General features: G+C 41.3%; 1 protein-coding gene across 1 annotated transcript; it reads right to left on the reverse strand.

Annotated features, from left to right (window-relative positions):
• Positions 1–5,079: 5,079 nt before the first annotated feature.
• Positions 5,080–26,434, reverse strand: PRR35 (proline rich 35). The gene is made up of 3 exons (XM_063428975.1): positions 26,159–26,434; positions 6,881–8,459; positions 5,080–6,306 (listed from the first exon to the last, which is right to left on the reverse strand). The coding sequence occupies exons 2-3, from the start codon at positions 8,359–8,361 to the stop codon at positions 5,679–5,681; spliced, it is 2,109 nt and encodes a 702-aa protein (XP_063285045.1). The 5' UTR covers positions 8,362–8,459; positions 26,159–26,434; the 3' UTR covers positions 5,080–5,678.
• Positions 26,435–26,684: the final 250 nt, after the last annotated feature.

A 26,684-nucleotide genomic window follows, 5' to 3' on the forward strand; every position in this document is an offset into this window, starting at 1 on the left:
CAGGTGGAATCCCCTGGCAATCTATTTAGAATGTCCGGTATCGACCATTAGTTTGGCATTCTGACCAGTGAACGTTTGCAGGTGGAATCCCCTGGCAATCTATTTAGAATGTCCGGTATCGAACATTAGTTTGGCATTCTAATCAGTAAACGTTTGCAGGTGGAATTCCCTAGCAATCCATTTAGAATGTCCGGTATCGACCATTAGTTTGGCATTCTGATCAGTGAACGTTTGCAGGTGGAATTCCCTAGCAATCCATTTAGAATGTCCGGTATCGCCCATTAGTTTGGCATTCTGATCAGTGAACGTTTGCAGGTGGAATTCCCTGGCAATCCATTTAGAATGTCCGGTATCGACCATTAGTTTGGTATTCTGATCAGTGGAATCCCTAAGCAATCTATTTAGATTGTGGGGAAATGGGTTAAAACAAAGCAAATGGAACTTGCCCTAATCTCCATCCTGTGTCAAGATGTGTCAGGCATAGGAAAAATGCATAAGACTAAGTTTAGTCTTGGGTGGAAAAACCTCTTTAAAAAAAAAAAAAAAAAAGATACATTTTTCTAATGTTTGTGGGGACATTAAAAACTGATGCAGAATGTGGTGGACAAAAGTTAAAGTTGTTCTGTCAATTTTTAGTATTTCACGAAGATGGAATCTTTAAAAAATATTCACGATGACTGCATTGGAATTTCATTTAAACTTCAACGCAATCATATGTTTTAAAGGGACACTATAGGCACCCAAACCACTTCATCTCATTGAAGTGGTCTGGGTGCACTGACCCTGTCAGTTTAAACCTACAATGGTAACTATTGCAGTTATTTAGAAACGGCAGTATTTACCTTGGAGGGTTAACTTCATCTCTAATGGCTGTCTACCAGAGGCTGTCTACCAGCCACTAGAGGGACTCCCAGGTCGTTAGACGACTTTCGTTCACTTTGCTGACACTGGACGTCCTCACACTATGCATGAAGACATCCAGCGTCATCTGAAACCCCAAAGGACAGCGTTATACAATTCTTTCCTATGGGGGAAGTTCTAACACGAGCGAGGCTGATGGCGGGGAAGGAGCGGAGGCGGAGCCTAAACCAGCGCCAAGGAATATCGGCGCTGGAATCTGTTAAGTGACAGAAGGTTTTTTTCAACCCCTTCTGCACCAAGGGGGGGGGGGCAGGGGGTGTATACTATAGGTAGCTATAATACCAGGAATACAACTTTATTTTCCTGGCACTATAATTTCCCTTTAAAGTTATGAGTTTCGCCATAAACAGCCTCGCACACATTAAAAACGGTGTTCATGTGTTTTAGAGGTCATGTTCCACTGGCAAAGGCTTCTGGGAAAGCAAGGTATAGCCAGAGGCGTAACTAGAATCCACTTGCCCCTGATGCAAAAAGTGTCTAATGTGTCTCATTCCCCTCCTTGGTGTCTCATTCCTGCGCCCAGGCCCCCCCATGTGCCTCATTCACTCTGCCCCACAGCCCCTCCATGTGTCCCATAGGCTCCTCCCTCCCAGCCCCTCCATGTGTCTCATTTCTCCTTCTCCCTTCCCTGCGTTCCATACCCTCCCTCTCTCCCCCCCCTCCCCTCCATGCGTACCATTCTGCCCTCTCTCTCCCTCCCTTCCATGTATCCCATACACTCCATTTCTCCCTCCTCCCCCCTCCTTGTGTCCCATACCCTCCATCTCTCTCCCTTCCACGTGTCCCATTGTTCCCTCTCTCCCCCCTCCCCTCCCTGTGTTCCATTGCTCCCTATCTCCCCCCTTTCCATCCCTATGTCCCATTTGTCCCTCTCTCCCCCTCCAGGTGCTCCATACCCTCCATTTCTCCCTCCTCTCCTCCCTGTGTCCCATACCCTCTATTTCTCCCCCCTCCCAGTGTCCCATACCCTTTTTCTCTCCTCCCCACTCTGTGTCCCATACCCTCTCTTTCTCCCTGTATCCCCTCCCCTCTTTGTATCCTATACCCTCCCTCCCCGTCAGGGACGTTTTAGCCGCGAGGCAAACAAGGCATTTGCCTTGGGCGGCATTTTCCAGGGGACGGCAAAAAAACAGTCGCCTTGCGACTAACAGACATGCCGGCGGGCTGCTGGGCGGTCGGGGGGCGCAGGCAGGTGGCTGGCGAAGCAGCACTTCCTTTGAGCTGTTTGCTCAGCTCCCTCGCGCGCCGCAGAGTGAGGCTGGGAGCCGGAATATGACGTCATATTCCGGCTCCCAGCCTCACTCTGCGGCCCGCGAGGGAGCTGAGCAGAGTGCTCAGAGGAAGTGATCCCTCGCCAGTCGCCCGCCTGTGCCCCCTGACCGTCCAGCAGCCACTGGACCACCAGGGAGAAAGATGGGGTTAGATAAAAAAAAAAAAGTGTTAATGTTAGTGTGTGTTAGTGTGTGTATCTGTTAGTGTGTGTGTGTGTGTATCTGTTAGTGTGTGTGTGTCTGTTAATGTGTGTGTGTGTGTGTCTGTTAGTGAGTGTCTGTTTCTGTTAGTGTATGCGTATCTGTCAGTGAATGTGTATGTGTGTATTTAGGGGGCGGGGGAAGGGTTGGGTGGGGGCGGCGTGGGGGGGGGGGAGGCGGAGGGGGGCGCCTGAGTTTTGTCCTGCCCAGGGCAGCACAAAACCAGGATACACCACTGCTCCCCATTCCCCTCCTGTACCTTACTGGCCGCGGTTTCCGGTCTGACAGGAAGTGCTCTAACAGTGAGCACTGTCACTCAGCCACGCTACACACAGGAAGGAGGGGAGCAGCACAGTGCAGCTCTCCCTTCCTGCCAGACCTCCAGGAACTGCGAACCCGGGCTGGTGCGGCTGTGCACTGGCCCATGAGGTATCCAGGAAGCCCACGGTCGCAGGGGTCGTGGCTGTGGCCGGGCCCCTTGGATTGAGGGGCCCGGTTGCAGATGTGACCCCTGCGACCGTGGTAGGTACGCCAGTGGATATAGCCATCTAGCTCATAACGTTACCAAGCCGTGAGTTACATTAAGAATCATAGAAAGTGTTTTTTTAAGCTTTAGAGGTTATTATGGCTATTTATGTGATTAGTCTAATGTGAAACAGAGCCGCCATATTTTGTGGAAAGAGTCTCTCCATGAGTTTAGATAGCTAACTTGCAAATGCTTTTGGGCTTTATTAGATACTCGGCATGTTTGCTGGCTGTGCATCATGGGAAATCCAGTCTGCAGAGCCCAGATGAGCTATTACTGGTATATAATTGGCATGGCTTAACTTGTCCATTTGTTAGTGATTCCGTCAGATTCAACAAGTCAGTAAAATTATGAGTGTAACTTCTAAAAATTATAATTTAGCAATTACAAAAGGGAACTTTATTTATTTTTAAAAATGTGTTTCACAAACCCAGGATTTGTTTAAAGGAACGCTATAACGTTGGGAATATAAACATGTGTTCCTAATGTTAGTGTTTTCCTAACTTTTTAGATTTATGCACCTCCAGTGGCTGAGATTATCACTACAGATGATCTTGTCCAATCCAATGCTTTGGCATGTCCTCATACATTAGCTCAAAGCATCTCTATGGGGAAGGATCAGCATCTCTGTAGAGCGTGAACACAGGGAACACTGGTCACACAAAGATTGCAGGACTGCTCCAGGAAGCCCCTCAAATGGCTGTGTGAGTGACAGCCACTAGAGATGTGCTTAGACTGCAATGTTAACACTGCCTTTTCTTCGAAGGGACTGATGAGGCTGCAAGGATTGTTGAGGCTTCTTTGCACCAGATGCACTACATTAAGTGGCTCTGTCACCTTCTGGGGTCTTTACATATTTTGCAAAGAGCCACAATGGTGACATTGCTGCTTAGGCAGCGGTGGCCCAGGGGTGCAGTAGAGGTGAGTTATACTTACCTGATTCTGTCCTCCACGGGCACTGCTTTTTTCAATCTTCAGCTGCTTCTGCTTCATCATACGGGAGCCCACGTCAATGCTGTACTCTCGCACATGTGCAAGAGTACAATACTGATGTCTATGGAGAATCCTGCAAGACCACGAGAGCCCCCATAGTTATTGTCTCTTCATCAGTGAGATAATGCCTTATTGACGTTATTAGCAAATGCTGTGGGAAGTGACCAATCTTGACAGTGGTAGCTCCGCCTTTTGTCAAGTTTGGGATTTACCGTAAAACAAAACTAGTCCCTATTTTGTCCCATGCGATATTTTGTGTGCTGCACTGACATTCAGTGTATCTACCTCTGAATGGAGACACTGAACTTTACTCATAGAGATGCATTGAATCAATGTATCTCTATGAGGAGATGCTGATTTGCCAGGGCTGTGTTTGGCTTGTGTTGGCTCTGCCCCTGATCTGCTGTCTTGACAGTCTCAGCCAATCCTATGGGAAAGCATTGCGATTGGATCAGAGAATCACTTCTGATGATGCCAGCCAAGCAGGCAGTTCAGGGGCAGAGCCAGCAGCCGCAGACTTGAACAAAAGTAAGATTTTACTATATTTAGGGGAGAAGGGGGGCTAGATGGTGGGTTTAACACTACAGGGTCAGGAATACATGTTTGGTTGATTTACATTTTACTCCACTAGGTGGTTTGATTGCAAAAAAGAAAAAAATACAGTTTTAACAGTCAGCAAGACAGCTGTTTAATAAACACATTTATACCTGGATAAAAACTATGTGATGATATACACCGACCCATTGCAAGATATATTTATATTACATCAAAGAATAAACATTTTACACTTTTTTGTTTCACTTATAGTATAAATCTTTAGTCAAAAGAGAACCTTGTGTTTGAGAATGATATGTGAGTATTTTTTTTGTTTTACATTTTTACACAAAAAAAATCTTCAAATTTGGGCAGCGGGTATTGTTTTTACTTTACAAAATGTGGTCCATTTCAAAATTACTCATATGATAAAGTAGGGACTAATTTACATTATGCAATCAGATTGTTAAAGAGATTTGGCTGTGGAAGTCCATCTAATATTTGTCAGTTCTCCCAATGCGTAATAAAAAAAACAAAACAAAACTATAACATGTACAGTTTACAGAAAAACTAATATAAATTAACTTAACAAGTACTCTTGGATACATGTTTACAATATGAGCGATCCTACTAGTTGGCTTTTATTCTTAAACTGAACATTAAATGTCAGAAAACAATGTATTGGTGTTTAAAGAGGTGAATAAACTGTAACATAAAATCATATTAACAGTGCTAATGACATAACTGTTTCTGGTGTGGAAATTGTACTTCAAAGCCTACACTCTGAGTGTCGCATTGGATAAACAAAACTGTATCCTTTTGGATGCATTCTACAACTAGTGGACTTTGTCTAGAATCCCCGTCGAGATTCTGCAATGTTAGACTTATAAGTGTGATTTGCCACCGATAACTAGGACTGGTAATAGAGGTTTCTAGCAGTAGCATAGATTGATGATACCCTTTTAGGCACACGTAAGAACTAACTGCAAGGAAGTCTGTAGAACTTTGACTATGAATTGCAATGTGATGTCCTGCACCAGAAATAGTCTGCTTGTCCTTCACAGTGAAATGTCTTTATGAGTTTACAGTGAAATGTCTTTTTGAGTTTACGGAACCAGTGCAAATGGTTTGCAATGTGCTTCAGAAAACTTTGCGTTAAAGGTATACTTTTTAAAATTGATGGTTTGAGTGTGAATATGAAGAATATTCCAAGCTGCAGATATTCTAAATGTTCAAACGCTTTCCAACTGCTGACGCCCCCTCCCAAACCCCAAACCTTCTTCCTGGATAGAAACAAGAGGTTGTGTAACACTAGCACATCCTCCCCTGCCTTCGGGACAAACCAGAACACTAGAGTCTGCCTCACATTTGGTTGGACGGGCATAGCAGGTGACTAACTCTGGGGACAATAGTTCAACTTTAACCAGCTGCCTGGATGAACATTCTGTGGGTGGGGGTGTTAGTGGGTCATCTCCTGGTGGGACCTTAACTCCTTCTTCTTTTCCCATGTCCTCTGATCTTTTAATGGAAAGATCTAGTGGTCCTTCATGCGGATATGATGCCTTCTCTAAAGCATGGTGGATATTCAAAAGCTCCAATCGAATTTTGCCAAGTTGCTCACTCAGAACTTTCTGCCGGCTGTTATCCTCAGATGCCAGGTTTGCCAGCCTTTTCTCCACTTTTCCATATTCCTCTAGAGTCCTGGAGAGGTCTCCAATAAGCACTGAGGTATTCTCACCCATAGTTTCTGTGTTCTCTGCACTAAGTTCAGACTCTCGCCTCCGCTTGTGTGAAGATGCATCAAGAATGGTGGTTTCATCTTGCCAGGCATCAGGAGAAGACATGTGAGGGGAATAGGAGCTGATAAGAAAACAGAGAATAAATAAAATAGCTTTTCTTCAAAAGTTTACTTTTACCATTTCATGTACATGCCATGCTACTAATGTACTCTCCTGGCAGTGTAGCTAAAATGTGACTACTTTTAAGTATGTCATAGAAATCTCCTACATTTACTGGGGACCTCAGTGTCTTATGTATTTCCAGTGGTTATCTTATCTGCAAAATTATCACAACAGTAATGGACAAAAGCCAAGGTCCCAAGGGTTTGCCATCACAATGCTAAGAGGGCGAGTTATACACTAATCTTGGCATTCAGTGGTTTTAAGTAACGTATCCCAATGGTTCCCAATGCAGTTCATGGTCCATGTTTTGTTGTTACTGTGATTGCTAGAGAAATGGGAGCTGTGGTGAGCAGTGAGGACTGGGTTGGGAGCCACTGGTGTATACACTATCGGTGAATTTCATTAAGAAACATAGTGGTTTTAAAATAACTAGACTATATAATGCATTCTGCCGCATTAGAGATAAATAAAATTGCTTTTTTTTTTTCATTTTACTGAATGAGGAGTTTGGTTATTTAATGACAAAGGCCTACCTGTTTTGTATGGGTCGTTCTCCTCCCACCAGTGATGCAGTTTGATCCATGCAAATATCTGGAGGAGAGCTCTCTGACCAAGGCTTTCTTTTCATGCATTTGGCAGGACTGGAATTGGCCCACACTGGTCCATCGGTAGTTGCCTTCTGTGCTGTAAAGTCTTCTTTTGTGCCAAGTGACGGAGTGCCATAAACACCAAGTAATTGCTTTTGCTGTTGAATGGCGTCTAGAACTGCTTGAGGAGGCCAGCTTCCCTCTCCATCTTGCAATCCTTTGTTATGATTCAAAGTATGCTTTACCAGCTTGTCTCCAGATCCCCAAACCACTGTGTTTTTATCTTCTGGGGTCTTGTGAAGACAGACTTTCACAGATTCTACGCTTGTTTTGGTTTTTGGAGCTGCAACAAATGAAGTATGCACTGTCTGGGCCTGGTTCACTGGCTTCCCAGCAACCAATTTCCCCTCTGTATTGTTAAATGCATGTTCAAAAAGCAGAGGATAGTAGAAGCGGGGGAGAAATGATCGCTCAGGGCTTTGCAGAGTCTGGAAGTGCGAGGAGTGGGTAGGTTGCATGAGCTGGGCTGTAGATGCTAGAAAGGGGAGCTGTGCTGTACCAGTGCTCACAGCGGGGTTTAAGTAAGAAAACAGGTTAGTGTTCAGTGGGTAGTTGATACCTAGTAGTGAGAGGCCCTGTGGTTCCTGATATTCTGTGTATGTCGGTGGTGGATAACATGGGATGATATTAGCTCCAGTTGGTACCTCTGTTGTCCCTTTCTTGAGCGTACTATTTAGAAGTTTCCACTGCTCAGCCCGAGAACCTCCCAAATTGCTAGGAGCTTTCCTGGAACCTTTCACAAATCTCTGCTCCTCTCGTTCTTTCTCAAACTGCCCTTCTAAGGAGAAGACATCTGTTATAATGAACTCAGGATCCCCTTCTTTGCTCGGCCTTTCTCTCTTGCCCTTTAACCCTGTCACTGATATGTGGGTTTCAGTCTTATTTGGACTTCCCTGCACAGGCCGCAAGCCCCTGTTCTTATCCTTTTGGCTCTGACCCGTTGCTTCCTCTTCTTCCTCCTCCCTCTCATCGTCTTCGTCCATGAATCTCTGCACCTCAGATGGACCCTTCTCCCTTGTCTGTTTAGCCTTGGAGGTATTTGAGCCAGTAGAATCGCACATCACTTGCCTGTCGACAGTACTCTCTGACTGTGGTTCCTGTAGAAGATGCATTTCCGGGATGAGGAAATTGTTCTTCTTGTAAGGCCAGTCTGACTCTATTAGGAGAGACAGGGAATTCTTGCACAAGCTGTACTTCATGTGGTTATAGAGGTGGGACTTCTCCATGCAGGTAAAAGGACACTGAAAGCACTTGTAATTATACGGTTTTCCCCATGGTCGAGGGATATAATGAGGTTTTTTAGGCTTGCGTTCCTTATGCTTACAGGCAGAGCTCAGCTTGCAAGCTCCTTCTTCCTCTTTAGACATTATTGAGGTCACCTACAGTCAACGTCTTTACGCAGTAACAGTGGGTTCCCTTACCCGACTGTATGTAGAGTTGTGTCATTCAGGCACCAAGAACAAACCTGCAGTGGAAAGCAGTGGCCAATTAGTGCCTTTTTCATAATGAACTCAATAAACTGTATGTACATTTACAATAGCAATTTATGGGGTGGAGCACAACGAAGGGTTATTCATATTCTGTTTAAACTAGGCAAGCTGTTTTTGAGAACATATGCACACTCGGTAATTTTATAATGATTGTCAAAACCGCCTCCCCAAAAACAAACAAACACAAAGGAATAAACCAAAATAAATAAATTAAAATTAAAATTAATTTGAAGATAATATAGAGAAACAAAAAGGAAGGCTTAGAAACAAAAATAAATAAGTGCAATGAAAAGAGTATTTTTTATTATTAAATAATGAAAATAGCAAATGAAAACTATAATTTCAGACAAAAGATTTTAAAAGGCTTAAAAGTAAAAAATACAACATTGGTGTATACAAACAAATTGAAAATTAAAGGAAACAAAAAGTTAAAGATAAACATAGAAAGAAAAATATAACAAAATAAACTAGAGCAGAACAAAAATCTATTAAATAACTCAAGATAAAAAACAAATTCAAGATAAGCAGAGAAATAGACAGAAATGATAATGTAATAGAAGAAGCAGGACACATAAACTAAAAAACTCAACATTACCCTCACTATCTACAGAGGAAAATAATGGGGGAAAGAATACGAACTGTACTATGTGGACTAAAAGACAAGAAAGGGAAAAGATATGACTATAAAAAGAAATACAAAAACTGCGCATAAAAACATTACAAAAAATTAAGAAGTTCTATTGTCTACCATGTTATACGCAAAGCACTGCAAAAATATAGAATTATTATTTTAAAAAAATGAAGTTGTTAAACAAAATACAGATGAACAGAAGGGAGACGATCCATGAAAAAGAATGAAGTAAAACACACAAAAGAAAAAAGGGATAAAACACTATTTGAAAATAAAAACGAAGATGAAAATGGGTCAAGAGAGAATATAATAAAAATAGAAATCTGAAAAATAGAAATAAAAATCTGACTTAGAAATGCAAATAATGGGGGGGGCGTGGCCGGACCAGCAACGCGAGCAGTCGCATGTCAGCGGTGCTCCGCACACTAAACGGCAAAATCGATACAACTAACCCGAAATAAAGCAAATACCGACACCCGCTAGCACTCCAGACCCGTGCACAATCATGGGGAAGAAGCTTAAAAAGCTAAAGACGCACCCGGGAGACGGCAGCAGGAAAATTGGAGACCTCTTCTCAGTGAGGCCTACCTCTAAGATGGCGGCCGCAACAGACTCCCAAGGCTCATCCTCCGAGGAGGAACCCCTGGACGCACCCGATGCCATACCAGAGGCCAGGGACCCGTTCGCAGCAGCCTCCATGGGTGACCTGGGGGCCCCGGCCACAAAAGGCGACATAGTGAACCTGCTGAAAAATATGCGCTCCTGGTTTCACGCCGACATGGCAATACTGCGAGAAGACGTGACGGCGGTGACTGACCGGGTAAGGATCACGGAAGAAGATCTATCCACAGTCACACAACGCCAAACAGACACGGGCACACAAATCCAGAAACTCGAGGCCTCCCACAAGTCGCTGCAAGACAGGCTGGACATGCTAGACGACGCACGGCGACGTAATAATCTAAAACTACGGGGCATAGCAGAGACAATAGACGACAAGGAACTCCCCCACTTCCTCCGAAGGCTACTATCAACAATTTTACAGCCTAAACAAGCAAAACACACCCCTCTAGAGGGTTACTACAGGCTACCAAAATCCACAAGGGCCCCGACAGCAGCATCCCGCGACGTCCTTCTTCGATTCCAAACCTTCCGTGACAAGATGGCGGTAGTGGAAGCATTCAAGACCCAGAGCCCCTTTACGTTCGAAGAAATGCAACTCACAGTATTCCAGGACTTATGCAAAGCCACTCTGGACTGGAGGCGCTCAGTCCGCCGGGTGACACTAACCCTCCAAGAAGCCGGTATAAGGTACAGATGGGGACCAGCCCACTCCCTCTCGGCCACCAAGGGAGGCAACACCTTCCAACTTACCTCGACCGACGACCCCGGTGCCTTCCTGAACAACCTGGGGCTAACGCAGATCATCCGTACCAGCACCCGCGCTGGAAGCTCATGGGACGTCACGAAAATTGTGCCCTTTGTGCCCAGCACCGCAGCAGGCACAGGCCGAAATCCTCCGCCCTAGTCCGGTCCTCTCACTCTCACAACGGACTTAATGGTGGAACCCACCGTCTGCTGGACTTAATCAAAAGTCGTTATAGTTATTTTCTCTCATTTTCTCTATAGTTAATGTATGTTCCTTTACCACCAACAGAGGGCCACATGAAGAAAACTCTTCGAGACCATCACACATGCCTCTAACCACCACTAGCAACACCCTAAAGCCTAGACACCCGCCTAGCGGCGAGCACACAAGGCTCACCAACCGCTGGGAAGCTTAATCGCACGGCCTAGACCCCCCCCGCCAGGCCCCTACTCTAAGGTACTAACTATCCAACCAGTACGAGAGTCACGCTAATTAATGTCACACAACCCTCCCTATGACTTTAGACGGCTAGGAAGCAGCAAGCCCCTTAAAACGTGGGCCAAATACCAGCTCTCACCTAATGGTCCGTGACAGCACATACACCAGCATAGGCATATCATACAATACTAAGAGTTATCATTCTATTATGCCGTTCTCCTACTTGTTTTAATTATGTTTCAACTCTGTTTCAATGCTATAATTAACTTTTATCCTCCTCTCGCTGCTATCAATGTTTAGCGAAGCCAGAATAATCACCTATTTACACAACCAACACAACTGATTCTCCACAGACAAGTTGCTCCTTATAATTAACTCTTCGGCCTACTTTTTCCGGTAGAAGTGCACGCCTCAACACCCCACCATACTGCTGTAGCAGCATACAGCACAGCACCCTAACTCACACACTAGGCGACCTACATAGCGGCAGCGCTTCACCCTTCTTAAACCTGCTGCATGGATCTCACTTGTATTTCATTTTATATCCTAAAATGTGCATGTACCCTTGCCAATGCTAAGATTGTATATCTTTATATATGTACGCTGTTGTGGCGCCTGTCACTGTCTTGTACCCTCCTGCACTACAAAAATAAAGAATGAAAAGAAAGAAATGCAAATAATATAAAGAGAGTTAAATTAAATAAAGGTTTTAAAAATACAGAAACATAAAAGTGAAATGCTAAAACGTGGAAAAAAATTAATAAAAAAAGAGGCAGGGTGAGAAGACCCGCAGGAAGAAAAGAAAGGCTCAAAGTTTCGGGACTCTATTTTGGAGGAGAGGAGTGGTGAATTGGGGAACGTTGGAGTGCTCACATGAAAGAGAGGACGGAGAGCCAGGTGTTTGAGCTGCGCTCTCGGAGACACTTCCTAACATATCTACTTGGTCGGTTGGATTCCTCTACCTGCCACAAGACATTACTTCCACTAGTTTGTTAGCCGAGGCACGGGGGGACGTGCCTGAGGGTAACACAGCATCAGGGACCCTGCACCTGTGCATGGGAATTACTGTATCACTGCACAGTCTCGCACTGAGGGCAGCCTCTAACCAGCCAGGGGGAGAAGACGAGAGACAGGGGAAAGGAGAACAGGAGGGGAGGGGGGGGGGGGGAGAAAGACTGTGGATGAATAGAGATAGACACAGGGCATGGGAGTACGTGGAAGGAGAGAGTGACAGAAAGACAAGAACGATGAACAGAAAGACAGACACAAGTGAGCAGGAAGGAAAAGAGAAGACAAATTGAAGTAGAGGGAAACATGGATGATTATCCTTGATTTCTTAAGCACTAGGTAAATTCCACAGGGTTTAAAACACGTTAACAAGAACGAAAGACAAGGGCACTGGGATTGACAAGAAAAAGTAGTTTAGGGTAATTTAAGGCAAGGAAAATAAAAAGAATGCAATGGCATCAGGAAAAAAGGATGTCATGACACAGAGGAATACACAGGATATGGTCAACGCAGGGTTAGCAAGGGGAAGGCAGGAGCCCCTTATGTCACTCTGATTGGAAAATGTTTGTGTGCAGATTGGGGTTCTGGCTGCTTCATTACTATGAAAACTGCCCTAGATTAAATATTGCCAAGCTGTGGTATAAGTGGCAAAGTTGGCAGAAAGATAGTGGCGAGGGAGTCATTTATAGAGATTCAACATAACAAGTGGAAAATGAGCCTGGCAGTCAGAGACGGTGTGGGAAATGAGAAATTAATACCGAGCCACGTCAGCTAAGGATAAGAAATAGCAAAGCAGAAACTACGATTGCTAGAAGAGGGAGAATTCTCACATTGTGGGATAAACCCGTATGGTGTATTGTATAGAGTCGCAAAGGGAATAGAGACTTGGCACAGAGTTACTGACATAGTGAGTGCATTGGGGTCACAGAGCTGCTCACACTGGCCATTCAGGGCTGGTATACACTGCTCTTACATGGGTGATAGAATGGGCATAGTGGCACGCACACAGCACACACGTTGGGCATAGATCTGTGAATCCAGGATGGATGCACATGGCATACATGACGGGTACAGAGTTGCACACAGGCAGTACAGTGCTGGCACATATTGCTCACAGACAGAAAATAGTGGGTGTAGGATTTGGACATAAACTGCTGCCATGGGATATATCCGCAAAGCAGAAAGTTACAGAGGGAACTGGAAGTTGTGGATAAAACTGTCCCTAAACCGTACAGGAACAATACAATAATACGAGCACAAGCTGCCAAAATAACATGAAACGCTGCAGAGTATCAAAACCTCACAAACTGCAGAGAATGGCAAACTTGCACCATCCTGCCACTCAACTGTGTGGCTATAGAGTTGCAAAACAGAAAAAAAACAGATACATTAGCAGAACCCTCTGTGAGATTTTCATACGTAGTACCAAGGCAGTAAGGACAGAGGGCTGTGCTGAAGCACACAGATTGCCCCCTGAGGGGGTGGCACGGATGGCAATGGGGGGAGTACGTGCCCACCTCCCACAGCAGCTGCTGGTGAGAGAGCCTGGTACAGACCCATTTTTCATATACCACAGTTCTATGCCACAGGCTGCTCCCAACAACTAACAAATGGTGCAGCCTCCTGTGTGTGAGGCCCCTGGGGGCCAGACGAGGTCCCCCTGAGGGTGTGCAGACTGCTGGTTGCATCCTGTACACCAACACGCCGCAACGCTAACCCTTTCCCAACAAGCAGTCATTACAGGCTACCGGATTCCATCATGACAAGTATTTGTGGTTTCTTTAATATTTTATTTATGAAGGGAGAACTTATTCAACAGCCCTCTACGCTTTGTAAAGCACAAACTAAACTAAATTCAGGGATAAAGGTACCGATGTTAATGGGCCGCACTCCTCAAGCCAGTTTACAGTCTAAAGGAAATGAGATTGACAAAAGGTTAAAGTGGCACTCACCCAGCAAGCAAGGCAGATTGCTGGATAAACTATACAATATATATGGATATCAATAGACTATGGAACAGATATTTAGCTACACAGGAAGAAGTGGTAACGGTGTCTGGACAATGTGAGGACAACGGATAGGAGGTCAGATCTGGGGGAAAGAATACACCAGTCTCCTCTGGTCTTTAATAAATGTACATTTTTTAGTAAACCAAGCTGGTACTGCATTAAGTATATCTATGAAAACAGTAAAAGGAGGGCAATTGGTCATTCAAAATTGCCACTATTTCCCACCATCTATCTTTAACATAATTTCATGTGAGTTTCATGCCCATATAAAGAAAATCCTAAATCTGATTAAACTTTTAGCAATCTTGTCAGATCATGGGAGTTGTAGTTTTTTTTTAGCAGATGGGGTCTGCATTGCATTTGCATTGACTGTATGCAACATACACCACACTCAGGAGTGTCGAACCAGCGTTCTATCCTAGGGGGGACCAGAACCCCCTAATGTCAATTAACAGAAAAATAAGGCCAAGTACAAAGTGCAAATAAAATTCCGATTTGAATTAGGGCATAGCTTACATTATACATTACACACATTGAACATGTATCTCTGTATATAAGCTATCCCAGTGAATGACACAGAGAGCAATATTTTCTGGACTAAATTCATTATTTATAAATATAAATATCGTATCCCAGGATCCACCGTGTTTATGACACTCTCTGTACATAAGCACTATATTTTATATACAGAGTGTCAATACAAAGCAGAACTAGTTGTCTATTTAATACTCTTTCTTCTAAGTCACTGGTTTCCTGTAAGGTTTCTGGATCCAGTATTAGACAGTACTACGATAGCACACAAAGCACAGTACAACCTGGGGCTTTGTTATCTAAAGGAGTGGCCCTCCTAGCGGGTACTATGATGCTGTCCTCAAATTTCTCCACCCCACCTCTAATGCTCCCCACTGCATTCCCACCCCTTCTTCTATTACCCCACAGCATTTCCACTTCTCCCCGTCACCCCACATTTTAATCCTACTCCCTCTGTCAGCACACCTTATATTCCAATTCCTTTTATTTCATCACACACTGTATTCTCATTCCTTCCTCTTTTATCACACACAAAATTCCCACTTTTACCCCAAGCCATGCACAGTGCACTCAGTCTTATTTCTCACTGCAATTACATTCCCATCCTATATTCCTGCATCCCACGCTTCATTTTCTCAACCTCCTTACATACTACAAACCCCATCCTCCTATCATCCCATCTTGTGCTCACATCGTACACTCTTTCTCTTACCCTATACTAGGTTCCTATTCATTCCTACATTTAATTACACCTTCTCTAATCTTACATTTCATTCCTATTCCGTTTTCTCTCTCTTGTCCCACCCTGAATTTCCACTTCTTTCAAACCTCACTACATTCCCACTTTCCCTTCTCTTACCCCAAACTACATTATCACTCCCTATTCTCATACCCCAGACTAAATTTCCACTCATTCCTTCTATCACCCTACCCTGCATTCACACTCATTCATTCCCCTTACAATGCATTCCAACTCATTCCCTCTCTAACTCTACAATGCATTCCCACTTATTCCCTCTCTAACTCTATAACGCATTACCATTCATTCCTCTCTAACTCTACAACGCCTTACCACTCATTCTCTCTCTAACTCTACAACACATTCCCACTCATTCCCTCTCTAACTCTACAAAGCATTCCATTCATTCTTTTCACACCCTATACTGCATTCCCACTAATTCTTTCCCCTAACACCGCATTCCCATTCATTCTCTCCCCCTATATTCCCACTCATTCTTTCTCTCACCCTTCATTGTATTCTTACTCATTCTTCTTTCACACTACATTCCCACTCATTCTCTCCCCTTACACCACATTACCACTCATTCCTTCTCTCACTCTACAATGCATTGCCACCTATTGCTTCTCTCATTCTGTACATTATCAATAATTCCTTCCCTTATTCTGCAATGCATTCCTACTCATTCTTCTCTCATCCTACACCACATTCCCACTCATTCCATCTCCCAGTCTAAAATGCATTCCCACTCATTATTTCCCACAGTCTAAAATGCATCCCCACTCATTCCTTCCTTCTCTCAGTCACAAATGCATACCCATTCATTCCTTCTTTCACCCTACACCACATTACCACTCATTCCTTCTCTTACTCTAACATGCATTACTACTAATTCCTTCTCTCCTTGTCATACTCACCCTTTACAGTGTCCCCACTTTTAATGATGAATTTCTCATCTCTCATTCCATGTCTGCCCTTCTTATATAAACAAACTTTCCATCATTCATGCTTTTTTTCTAACCCTATTTTTTGTACATGCCCTTTTTCCATCCAGCCTCTAATTCATCTCTCTCTCCCTCCCTATAACCAACTCACCCTTGCATATATGATACGTTACCCCGTCACCTGTTTTTTTTTTTAATTGTTACAGGAAGAGTAACCGAGTGGAACCAAAATATTCACATTTATAAAATATTATATCTGTTTTTCAATCATTTACCTGGCAAATATTGTATTTTTGCTTTAGGGCTGCTTAAAAAAATAACAACCTAAAAACAATTAGCCAGAGTCCTTATCAGGCCTTAAAATATCTGCTTGGTCAAGGAGAGATATAATTTTATAAACTGCAATGGGCAAGAATAATATCGCTTTCTTCTTTTATTGCTCAAAAAACCATAACAGCAAAGCGAAGGCTGTTTACACAGCATTTATTTTTTAAAGAAGGGAACAGGGGCATATGATTACCGGTAAATAAAAAACAAATTAATTCTACATTCCCAGCAATAAATTACCAAGATTTTGCATACTTTGAATTTCATTTTCAACATAATTCATTTAAAATGTTAATAAAATGAACTACTGTTTTTATTTGAGTAAATGCATATTTTACTGAAATCTCCATTCTTTTAGAATTCTACAGGATTTACATTCCAAAAATGTATACACACACTGTAATCTTGATGTATGTTAGAAGAACATGCAGTTTATATTCTGTTTATTTTAATTTTAAATCATTATTATTATTTTTTTATACATATCCGATTATTTTATATCTAGAATATTTGCGTTTTAAAGACATAAAATCGATTTCCACCGGTTTACTAAGCTGTATAATATATAAGAATTTTTTTTATTTTTTTTCTGTCATATAATATAATGTTCGAACAACACTTGTAGGGGAATTCATACATTTGTTAGTGGTAATTTCATTTTAAACATATAAATTATAACAAGTACATTTTGATGAACAAAAAATATATATGTAATACACGATTGAAAGCCATTGATAAACTCTAATTTAATGTTAACATTTGTAGTTATTTTTTTTTTTTAATTTGTGTTATTATATCCTCACATTAATTTGTGCAGCGCCGTGGAATATGTTGGAGCTATATAAATGCCAATAATTTTAATAATGAGAGAAGAAGAAGATGTTTACACTACTATAATGTACCCTCTTTAGCTGGCATTATTGCTCACACCAGTGATTCTTACCTTTTTTTTTTTTTTTTTTATATAGGGACTGAATTTACACACATTACATTTGCTTGGTCAGTTGTAGAAAGAATTAAGTGGAACATTAAGAGTCAACATGTAAACCATTTTGGTAAACTTCTTAATGAGATTCCTCCCAGTATCAGAAACACAGAAATACCACAAATTTGGGTACAGGCTCACTCTCTATCCCGCTGTCATTCCCTCCTATTACAATTTCTATAGTTCTTTGACTTAATGCTGCAGAGTACTCACTTACTCTCTGATATATATTATTTGTAATCTCCAAATGCACTGACTCCCCTCGTAAAGGGCAGGTGATAAGCAATGCATGACTAATGTTCTCGGCTGAGATCACTGTGTTCCTATGTATTTACTTTATATAAACCAATGCTACATTGAACAGTACCTGGAGACCTTTAGGATTATTGCGAGCCACAGAAAATGTCTGTAAAAATGTGGGTTAGAAATCTGAACTTCCTATTTGCATATTCTGCTTAGCATTCTGGGAAAAATGTGGGTGTATTTACTTATAATTTCATGTTTTATTGAAAGGTACACTATAGGCACCAAAATAACTTTAGGTTAATGAAGCATTTTTGGTGTATAGATCATGCCCCTGCAATCACACTACTTAATTCTCTGCTATTTAGGAGTTTAATCACTTTGTTTATACAGCCCTAGCCACACCTCCCTGCATGTGAGTTGCACAAGCCTTCCTAAACATTTCCTGTAAAGAGTCGTCTAATATTTACACTTCCTTTATTGCACAGTCTGTCTAATTTACAATTTCTTATCTCCTGTTCTGTTAACAACATTCTAGAGCCTGCATGAGCAAGTGTGTGATTAAAATTCAATTTACAGAGCAGGAGATAAAAATATCTTATCGAAGATTAAACCATTTTTTTTCATGCATGCTGTGTGAGTCACAGCCAGGGGAGGAGTGGCTAGGTTTACATAAACAGAAACAAAAGTGTCTAAATGGCAGTGAATTGAGCAGTCAGATTGCAGGGACATGATCTATACACCAACATTGCTACATTAGGCTAAAGTTGCTTTGGTGCCTATAGTGTTCCTTTAAATCTTACATTTTATTTCATTTATATGGGCCCTCCCCCCCTAGCAATGGCCTCCGTCTATACACATAACTACAAATTCAAGTAAATTCAAAGCATGAAATCTTATGCTTTTGGCCAGAGATTACAATCTTGGCATTTTTAAAAAATGTCTGAATAAACCAAACTGAAAAAAAAGTTCATTAATGTGATTCTTTCAGATGTAAAACTGTCAAATATTGCAAACACTGACTGGCATGAACTTTAAAAATAGCTGCAGAGATACACATTTCAAGAGTCTTTTTTTTTATTTTATTTAATCAAGTGTTAACAGGTTAAAGATTGAGTAGATTGAGTATAAAATCCAGCAGCCCTACAATCTTGCTAGTTTACAGGTTTACTGAGTCTAAAAAAGCATTATATTATATGACAGAAAACAAAAAAGCAGCTGATTAGTAAGGTGAAGAGATGAGCCAAAACATAATGGGGTTAACTGGACCTAATGGGTTATTCCAACCACAATGATCACTACTGCATTGTGACGTGGTCATTGTGGTAGGAAGCAGCATGTGAAGCGTGTCTGCTTGAAACACTTTACATTCAGAAATATGGCACTTTTGTACCAGGCGCTAGTTGCACCCCCAGTACACGAGACTTGGGCAGCCCAAAGTCCAGACCTTCGCGGAGAAGGTAGTGACGTCGGACGCGGTGTGTGAACTAGTGTGGGGGGCTTCACCCAGAGATGGATTCTAGGAAAGTTTATTCTTATTTTTCAGGCTTTTCTTATTTATAAGCGGGGGAGTGATTACTAATGTCCAACAAGATATTTTAAATTAAAAAAAATGAATTGATTACAAAGCGTTGTTGTAACCCTTTAATGACGCAGTTGTGGACAGAATGCCTTAAGGAGTTGATCTAGATATAAACCTTTATATCGGCCTCCCAAGAGTACAGGTGTGTGTTCTGTCCTTGATCACTTGCTGTGACGACATGGAGACAGACATAAAGAATAGAGAAACCTCTTTCAGCCGCTCGGAACCGGAACTTGAGATCAACAATATCTCTCAAATGGATTTAACTGGAGAAGAAAATACACAGCTCAAATATACTGTGACCTCAACCTCCATGATCAAAGTCACAATGATTCCTGGGCTACTATGGTATTATGTGGCTATTGGGGCACGTTGGAGGCCAGTCAGCTGGACCGGGGACAGCATAATAAAGAAGCAGAGGGCCCAAAACTACCATGAAAGAAATGTGAAGGATCTGTATCTCCAGCTACAATGTACCTATGGTTATTCACTGAAGTGTGAATTGTTAGACATGCAAATGTGAAATTCACATTGAATTCATGAACATTCACACTTTGAATAACCCTGGCAGGGTAACCTAGGGAGTGACGGTTATTTTAAACTTTGGCTCTCATGATAGTCAGTAATAAACATCTGTGTGAATAGTCCACAACAGCTAGCGTTTTGCATGCTGCTTGGGACTGTAACCTCCATCATTCTCAGACACGTGTAGCCCAACGAAATGGAGGGATGGATTAGGGCTGTTGGCAGAGGTTCTAAGGTACACCGTCAGTGAAAATGTAACAACTACGATTATCTAGCTGGCTAGGGGTTATAGGAATTATAGTCAATATCACTCCCATTGGGTTAGATGACTATTACCAGAGGTTACTCTGCTATCCCAGGCATTTACTTAGAATTGGTGATGTAATGATGCTGAGTTCTGACATTGCGTCACTATTACGGCGTCACTGGTTTGCATTAAGTAAGGCAGTACGGCACAGAGACTTTTTACCAGCAACATCCATTGTCATGGCAGTAATTCTCTGACAGCAATACAGTCTATTACTATGTATGCATAGGGGTATCAGTACCATAAAACGCATCGGGGACAGTATAATCCATCGAATACTACAACACACACAAATTTATTAGGTAGAAGGCAACAAAGAAATTCAGCCTATCCAGTACCGATTCTCGAGTCACATGACTGCAGGCTCAAATTAATAAGCCCAAGCGAAAAACAGAATGGAGCAAAATTTGACGTGATAGAAACATTGTATTTTCCGGTGATGGGTTAAGAATACACAAGTAAAATGGATGTCATTATTCCTAAATCCGTGGTGAAATATCTCTTTGGCATGGGTTATTCGCAATATGAGCTTACGCCAGACATATTTCGTCATCTCCATATACTAATATATACAATTATCACTACAGATGAAAACAAAATAGTCCACAAACAGGACACACAATAGCACAACACACAAGAGTGTTGGTATTCTAAATGCAGTATTAATACTGACAATACCACAAATGAGTATTGACGCCCACAGAGTATTACACAGTACTAATACGTATTGGTAACTTCAGCAGAGCATAAATACTAACAAAATTGCAAAGTATCGGCCTGTTGGGTACCAGCACATGATATCATTACTGATATACTACAGTAATACTCGCCATGGGAAATAAATACTGCCAGCGTACACTAGTACTGGTACCGGCAATGGGGCACACAGAATAATACTGCAAAGCACAGGAGTAACGAGTAAGGTACCATAAGTTGGTGCTAAATAGATTATATAATTAACAATGTTACTAAGTAATAATCCTCATATTTCAAACAAACAATCAACTCTTCTATTTAAAAAAACTGCCAATTAATGCTCCGGTTACCGTGTACGAATTAACTTTCTATGTAAAGTAACAGATTGCTATTTAGAGATGAGAATAAGGCTAATGGAGGCAGATCTTTATATACGTTGTGCTTCTGTCTAAAGCAGCTGCCTGCACATACAAAGAGCAGCAATGCTTGCAGCCGCTCAGAGGCGCTGCAGACATCAAGGTGCGCAGGGATGCAGGACCTTTTTTGGGGGGTATTTCTGCGATTCGTAAGGCTGTGTTGAAATTCCCCATCCCCTGGATCGATACTCCAGCGGACTCACGCTTTAGGGAGCGCGGAAGATAAAGCAGAGTATGTTATAACGGTTTCTGCCTCTCATAAATAATGCACACGGGTCTGGGAGTGGAAAAAAGGGTCCCAGATCCCCCCTCGCCTAACAAAAAAAAAAAAGTATTTCCCCTTTAATCTTTAAGAGTTCTGCAAAGAAAACAGTAAGGTGGTGGTAAAAATCTGTAACCCCTTCCTTGGATGTATTTAAATTCAGCTCACTAAATGGTAAACTTGATGAGAATTTGTTCCAAAAATATTACAAAGCATTTTTTTTACAATAAAAGGCAGTGTTTATGTCCGTAAATATTATTTACTGTTAGTGGTGTACAAATCCTATTGCAAGCATACACATTACATTCTTATATTATACCAAATCCACATGAGAAAATGTATGCAATAGAATTGTCCCTATAAGAACTAGTTTGGATCAAAACACATCCCTATAAAAGCGATGTTGTATTTCTGAATATCCATAGAAAAAAAGACGGATTCTATTCTTACATCATCATCTTAACCCTTGAATGTGTGATGATAATAATAAAAATCACCACTCTTTAAATCCCACCCATCTGCCGGGCTCTCACAAGTATTTGCCAAAAGAATAATATTGCATTGATGCACTAACCTATGAGTTAACAACCACCTCCAAATCAGCTGTTTTGTCTTCATTTTGAAGGCTGGCTAACATCTCAACTCTCTGTTTAGTAAATAGTGCTCTATCGCAATATACTGAAAAACCTTTTTATGTATATATCCTTGTTTTCTTCTACGTTATCAATCCTGTATTGCTCAACGTTTTAAAGTGAAGCACGGCGCAACCCTCTGGCACAAAACTCAAGATAAAAAGAACAGATAAGAATATTTTTTCCTTATTTAGTCTGTGTATGTCTTAGCCATTTAATAAACCAATTACGCATTTGTTCTCCGGCAAAATATAAAAAAATGTTAATTGTTAATGCTGTAACTGGCTTGGCCAACACCACATGAGCTGGAAGACAATTCCATGTCTCTAGCACACTTTATGTATAACAGAATTGTTGGGAATGGCCGATCAGTCTTTCGCCATAGGTAGTTAAGTTCTGCCGTGCCAAATGTTTTGCCAATAAGCTTTACAGAGCTCCATGCAAGGGTCTATGGCACAATATATACGATGGTATCCACTGGTTACTGTGTCTACTGGGTAATGCTCTATAGAAATAAATATAGAATGGGGTTTACTGACTGACGCTCTGCAGGAATGAACACAGAATGGTGATTATTGGATAATGCTCTGCAGATATCATAAAAAAAGAATGAGGGTTTACAAAATGACTCACTGTCGGGATAGAATTAAAAAAAAAAGTTACTGAGTGACGCTCTGCAGACATTCTAAGTTATGGGGTTCGTACAGGACCGAAATACAAGGAGAGAAATAGAAAAATAAATAAGAAAAGGGATATTTTAGTGCGTCATAACAAGAAAAAGCCATTAGTAACTTGGATCATAGAATGAACGTGTAGCACCTGTAAGTACTGAATGGAACCGATCAATACAAAATCACTAACAACAAAAAATATCACAATACAAACATGGACATAAGCCAGGCCATGAAGACAAAGCTGTGGTCACACCTATTTGTAACAGTTAAATAAATCTAATGCCAACTAATATTAGAAGTAAAGGGTTAATTATCTGTTGATATGCTATATGAGCAAGCAATACATTATGTGAGGGTCTAAACATGAAATTCTGAGAAACCGGGCAGTTTAGGGTAAAATGGCAACATTGTGCGTCTCCTAAATCTTGCAATTAGATTCTCAATCCACCACAATTCGTTCAGTGAATAAACTCGATCAATTTTAAAGTTGGAAACAAAATAAAACTAATTAACAAAGCATCCTGTCTATGCATGTACAATTCTGATCTATAAAGTATTGATAGGGAATATACTCCATACAGAAAGACAGACAGACAGACAGACATATATATATATATATATATATATATATATATATATGGGAGAGGGAGAAGGATAGACAGACAGAGAGAGAGAGATAAAGATATATATATATATAGATAGATAGATAGATTAGAGATATATAGATAGAGATAGATCGATATATAGATAGAGAGAGAGATGGATAAACAGAGATATAAAAAGGCAGGAAATAGAGATATATAGATAATGAAAGACAAAGTTACAACCAGTTAGACAGATAAATAGATCTATATCAGATACACAGACAGACAGATAGATCTATATTAGATGGATAAATACATAGATCTATACTAGATAGATAGATGATCGATAGATGATAGATCGATATAGAGTTAGTTAGTTATATAGAGAGAGATAGATTAGAGATAGACAGACAGACAGACAGACAGACTAATAGACAGATAGATAGAGATAGATAGACAGACAGACTAATAGACAGGCAGATAGATAGAGATAGACAGACAGACAGACAGACAGACTAATAGACAGGTAGATAGATAGAGATAGATAGACAGACTAATAGACAGATAGATAGAGATAGATAGACAGACAGACTAATAGACAGGCAGATAGATAGATAGAGATAGACAGACAGACAGACTAATAGACAGGTAGATAGATAGAGATAGATAGACAGACTAATAGACAGGCAGACTAATAGACAGGCAGATAGATAGAGATAGACAGGCAGATAGAGAGATAGATAGACAGACTGACTAATAGACAGGCAGATAGATAGATAGAGATAGACAGACTAATAGACAGGTAGATAGATAGATAGATAGATAGAGATAGACAGGCAGATAGATAGATATAGATAGATAGACAGACTAATAGACAGGCAGAGAGATAGATAGATAGATAGAGATAGACAGACAGACAGACAGACTAATAGACAGGTAGATAGATAGAGATAGATAGATAGACAGGCAGAGAGATAGATAGATCCATGTATACAAAAGGCAGGATAGAGAGATGCATAGATGATAAATGACAGACAGATAGACAGACAGACAGATGATAGCTAATTACTTTAATATATATACACTTTAAAACTTTATACACAGATACTATAATATTCCATCTCTCTGTATTGTACAATATGTGTTTACTGTTTAGTCTAAAACTTTATAGTCCTCATTAATACCTTTGTAACTGTCCAATTAATGTCACATTATATATATATAAAGTTAAGACCACTACAACAGAAGACATTATTAGCTGCAACACATACATACAGTACTATACAAATATATATATATATATATATATATATATATATAATATGTAGAGCTGTAGAAATACATGTTGCCATATTTTTAACTGTAACATTGAAATACTTAAAAAAAAACTCTCTCCCAGCTACATACATACACAAAACAGAACAAATTCATATACAAAATCTGTTTGCAATATAGCTAATACAATATAAAAATTTACATAAACACCAACTAAATATTGTAGCCATGTGTGAACTTAATTTTAACTTACCTCCGTGTGCTGGAGTTACTGTCAGTGGAAAGCCTGCTGCGTGTGCTATGTAATGTTCTGTGTGTGGTATGTATTGCCTGCGTGTGCTGGAGTTAGTGTCAGTGCTGTGTCTTATCTCGGTGTAACTGTCAGTGCTGTGTGTGGTATAATGTACCTGCTGTGATATGTGTTACCTCTGTGTGTTGGAGTTACTGTCAGTCCTGTGTGTGGTATAATGTTCCTGCTGTGCTGTGTGTTATCTCTCTGTGTTGGAGTTACTGTCAGTGCTGTGTGTGTTATAATGTACCTGCTGTGTGTTACCTCTGTGTGTTGGAGTTACGGTCAGTGCTGTGTGTGGTATAATGTACCTGCTGTGCTGTGTGTTACCTCTGTGTGTTGGAGTTACTGTCAGTGCTGTGTGTGGTATAATCCACCTGCTGTGCTGTGTGTTATCTGTGTGTGCTGAAGTTACCGTCAGTGCTGTGTGTGCTATAATGTAGCTGCTGTGCTGTGTCTTATCTCTGTGTGCTGCAGTTACTGTAAATACTTTCTGTGGTATAATGTACCTGCTGTGCAGTGTGTTATATCTGTGTGTTGGAGTTACTCTTAGTGCTGTGAGTTATCTTTGTGTGTTGAAGTTACTGTCAGTGCTGTGGGTGGTATAATCTACCTGCTGTGCTGTGTGCTACCTGTGTGTGATGGAGTTACTGTCAGTGCTGTGTGTGGTATAATGTACCTGCTGTGTGTTACCTGTGTGTGCTGGAGTTACTGTCAGTGCTGTGTGTGGTATAATGTACCTGCTGTGTGTTACTGTCAGTGAGGTGTGTTATCTTTTTGTGTTAGAGTTACTGTCAGTGCTGTGTCCTGTGTGTCATCTCTCTGTGTTGGAGTTACTGTCAGTGCTGTGTGTGGTATAATCTACCTGCTGTGTGTTACCGCTGTGTGCTGGTGTTACTGTCAGTGATGTGTGTTATCTTTTTGTGTTAGAGTTACTGTCAGTGCTGTGTCCTGTGTGTTATCTCTGTGTGTTGGAGTTACTGTCAGTGATGTGTGTGGTATAATATTCCTGCTGTGTGTTACCTGTGTGTGCTGGAGTTACTGTCAGTGATGTGTGTGGTATAATCTACCTGCTGTGTGTTACCTGTGTGTGCTGGAGTTACATTAAATACTGTGTGTGGCATCTTGTGTCTGCCTTGCTATGTTGTGCTGGTGATACTGTAAGTACTGTGTGTGATACACAATTCCTGTCGTATTATTGAACTTACCTCTGTGTGCTGTAGTTTCTTTCAGTGTGAAGTCTTCTGTGTTTTAGACTGGGATAGTGCAGGCACTAGGTATATACTGTCTGCTGGTCTGGCCTCAGGGCCTCTTTCACTGGCCTTCCCTGCCCCTAGACGGGTGGGTGGGGGATCACTCAGTGCCCTCAGCCACCATCCACATGGCTATACAGCAGGGAGGGGAGAATATTGGGAAGAGGGGGAGTCTGCTGCCAGAGGAGAGTGAGAAATACAGATAGAGATATTGGTAATGGGTTAGGAAAGAGATGGATATATATATATCCGGATAAAGGACAGGAAGAAGAAAGAAAGTGAGATAGGGAGCGAAAGATAGGGTGAGAAATTTAAAGAGAAGGCCAATGTGAGTTTGGGAAGATAAAAAGAGAAAAGAAAGAATGAGAGATTGAAAAAAATAAAAGAGAAGAAGAGAATGAGAGGGTGAGTAGGGAGATGGATAGAACGAGAGCAAGAAATATAAAAGAGAGGGAGAGAGAGTATGAGGATAAAACAAATC

Source organism: Pelobates fuscus, chromosome 8, assembly GCF_036172605.1.
Source record: "Pelobates fuscus isolate aPelFus1 chromosome 8, aPelFus1.pri, whole genome shotgun sequence".
Lineage (NCBI taxonomy): Eukaryota > Metazoa > Chordata > Amphibia > Anura > Pelobatidae > Pelobates > Pelobates fuscus.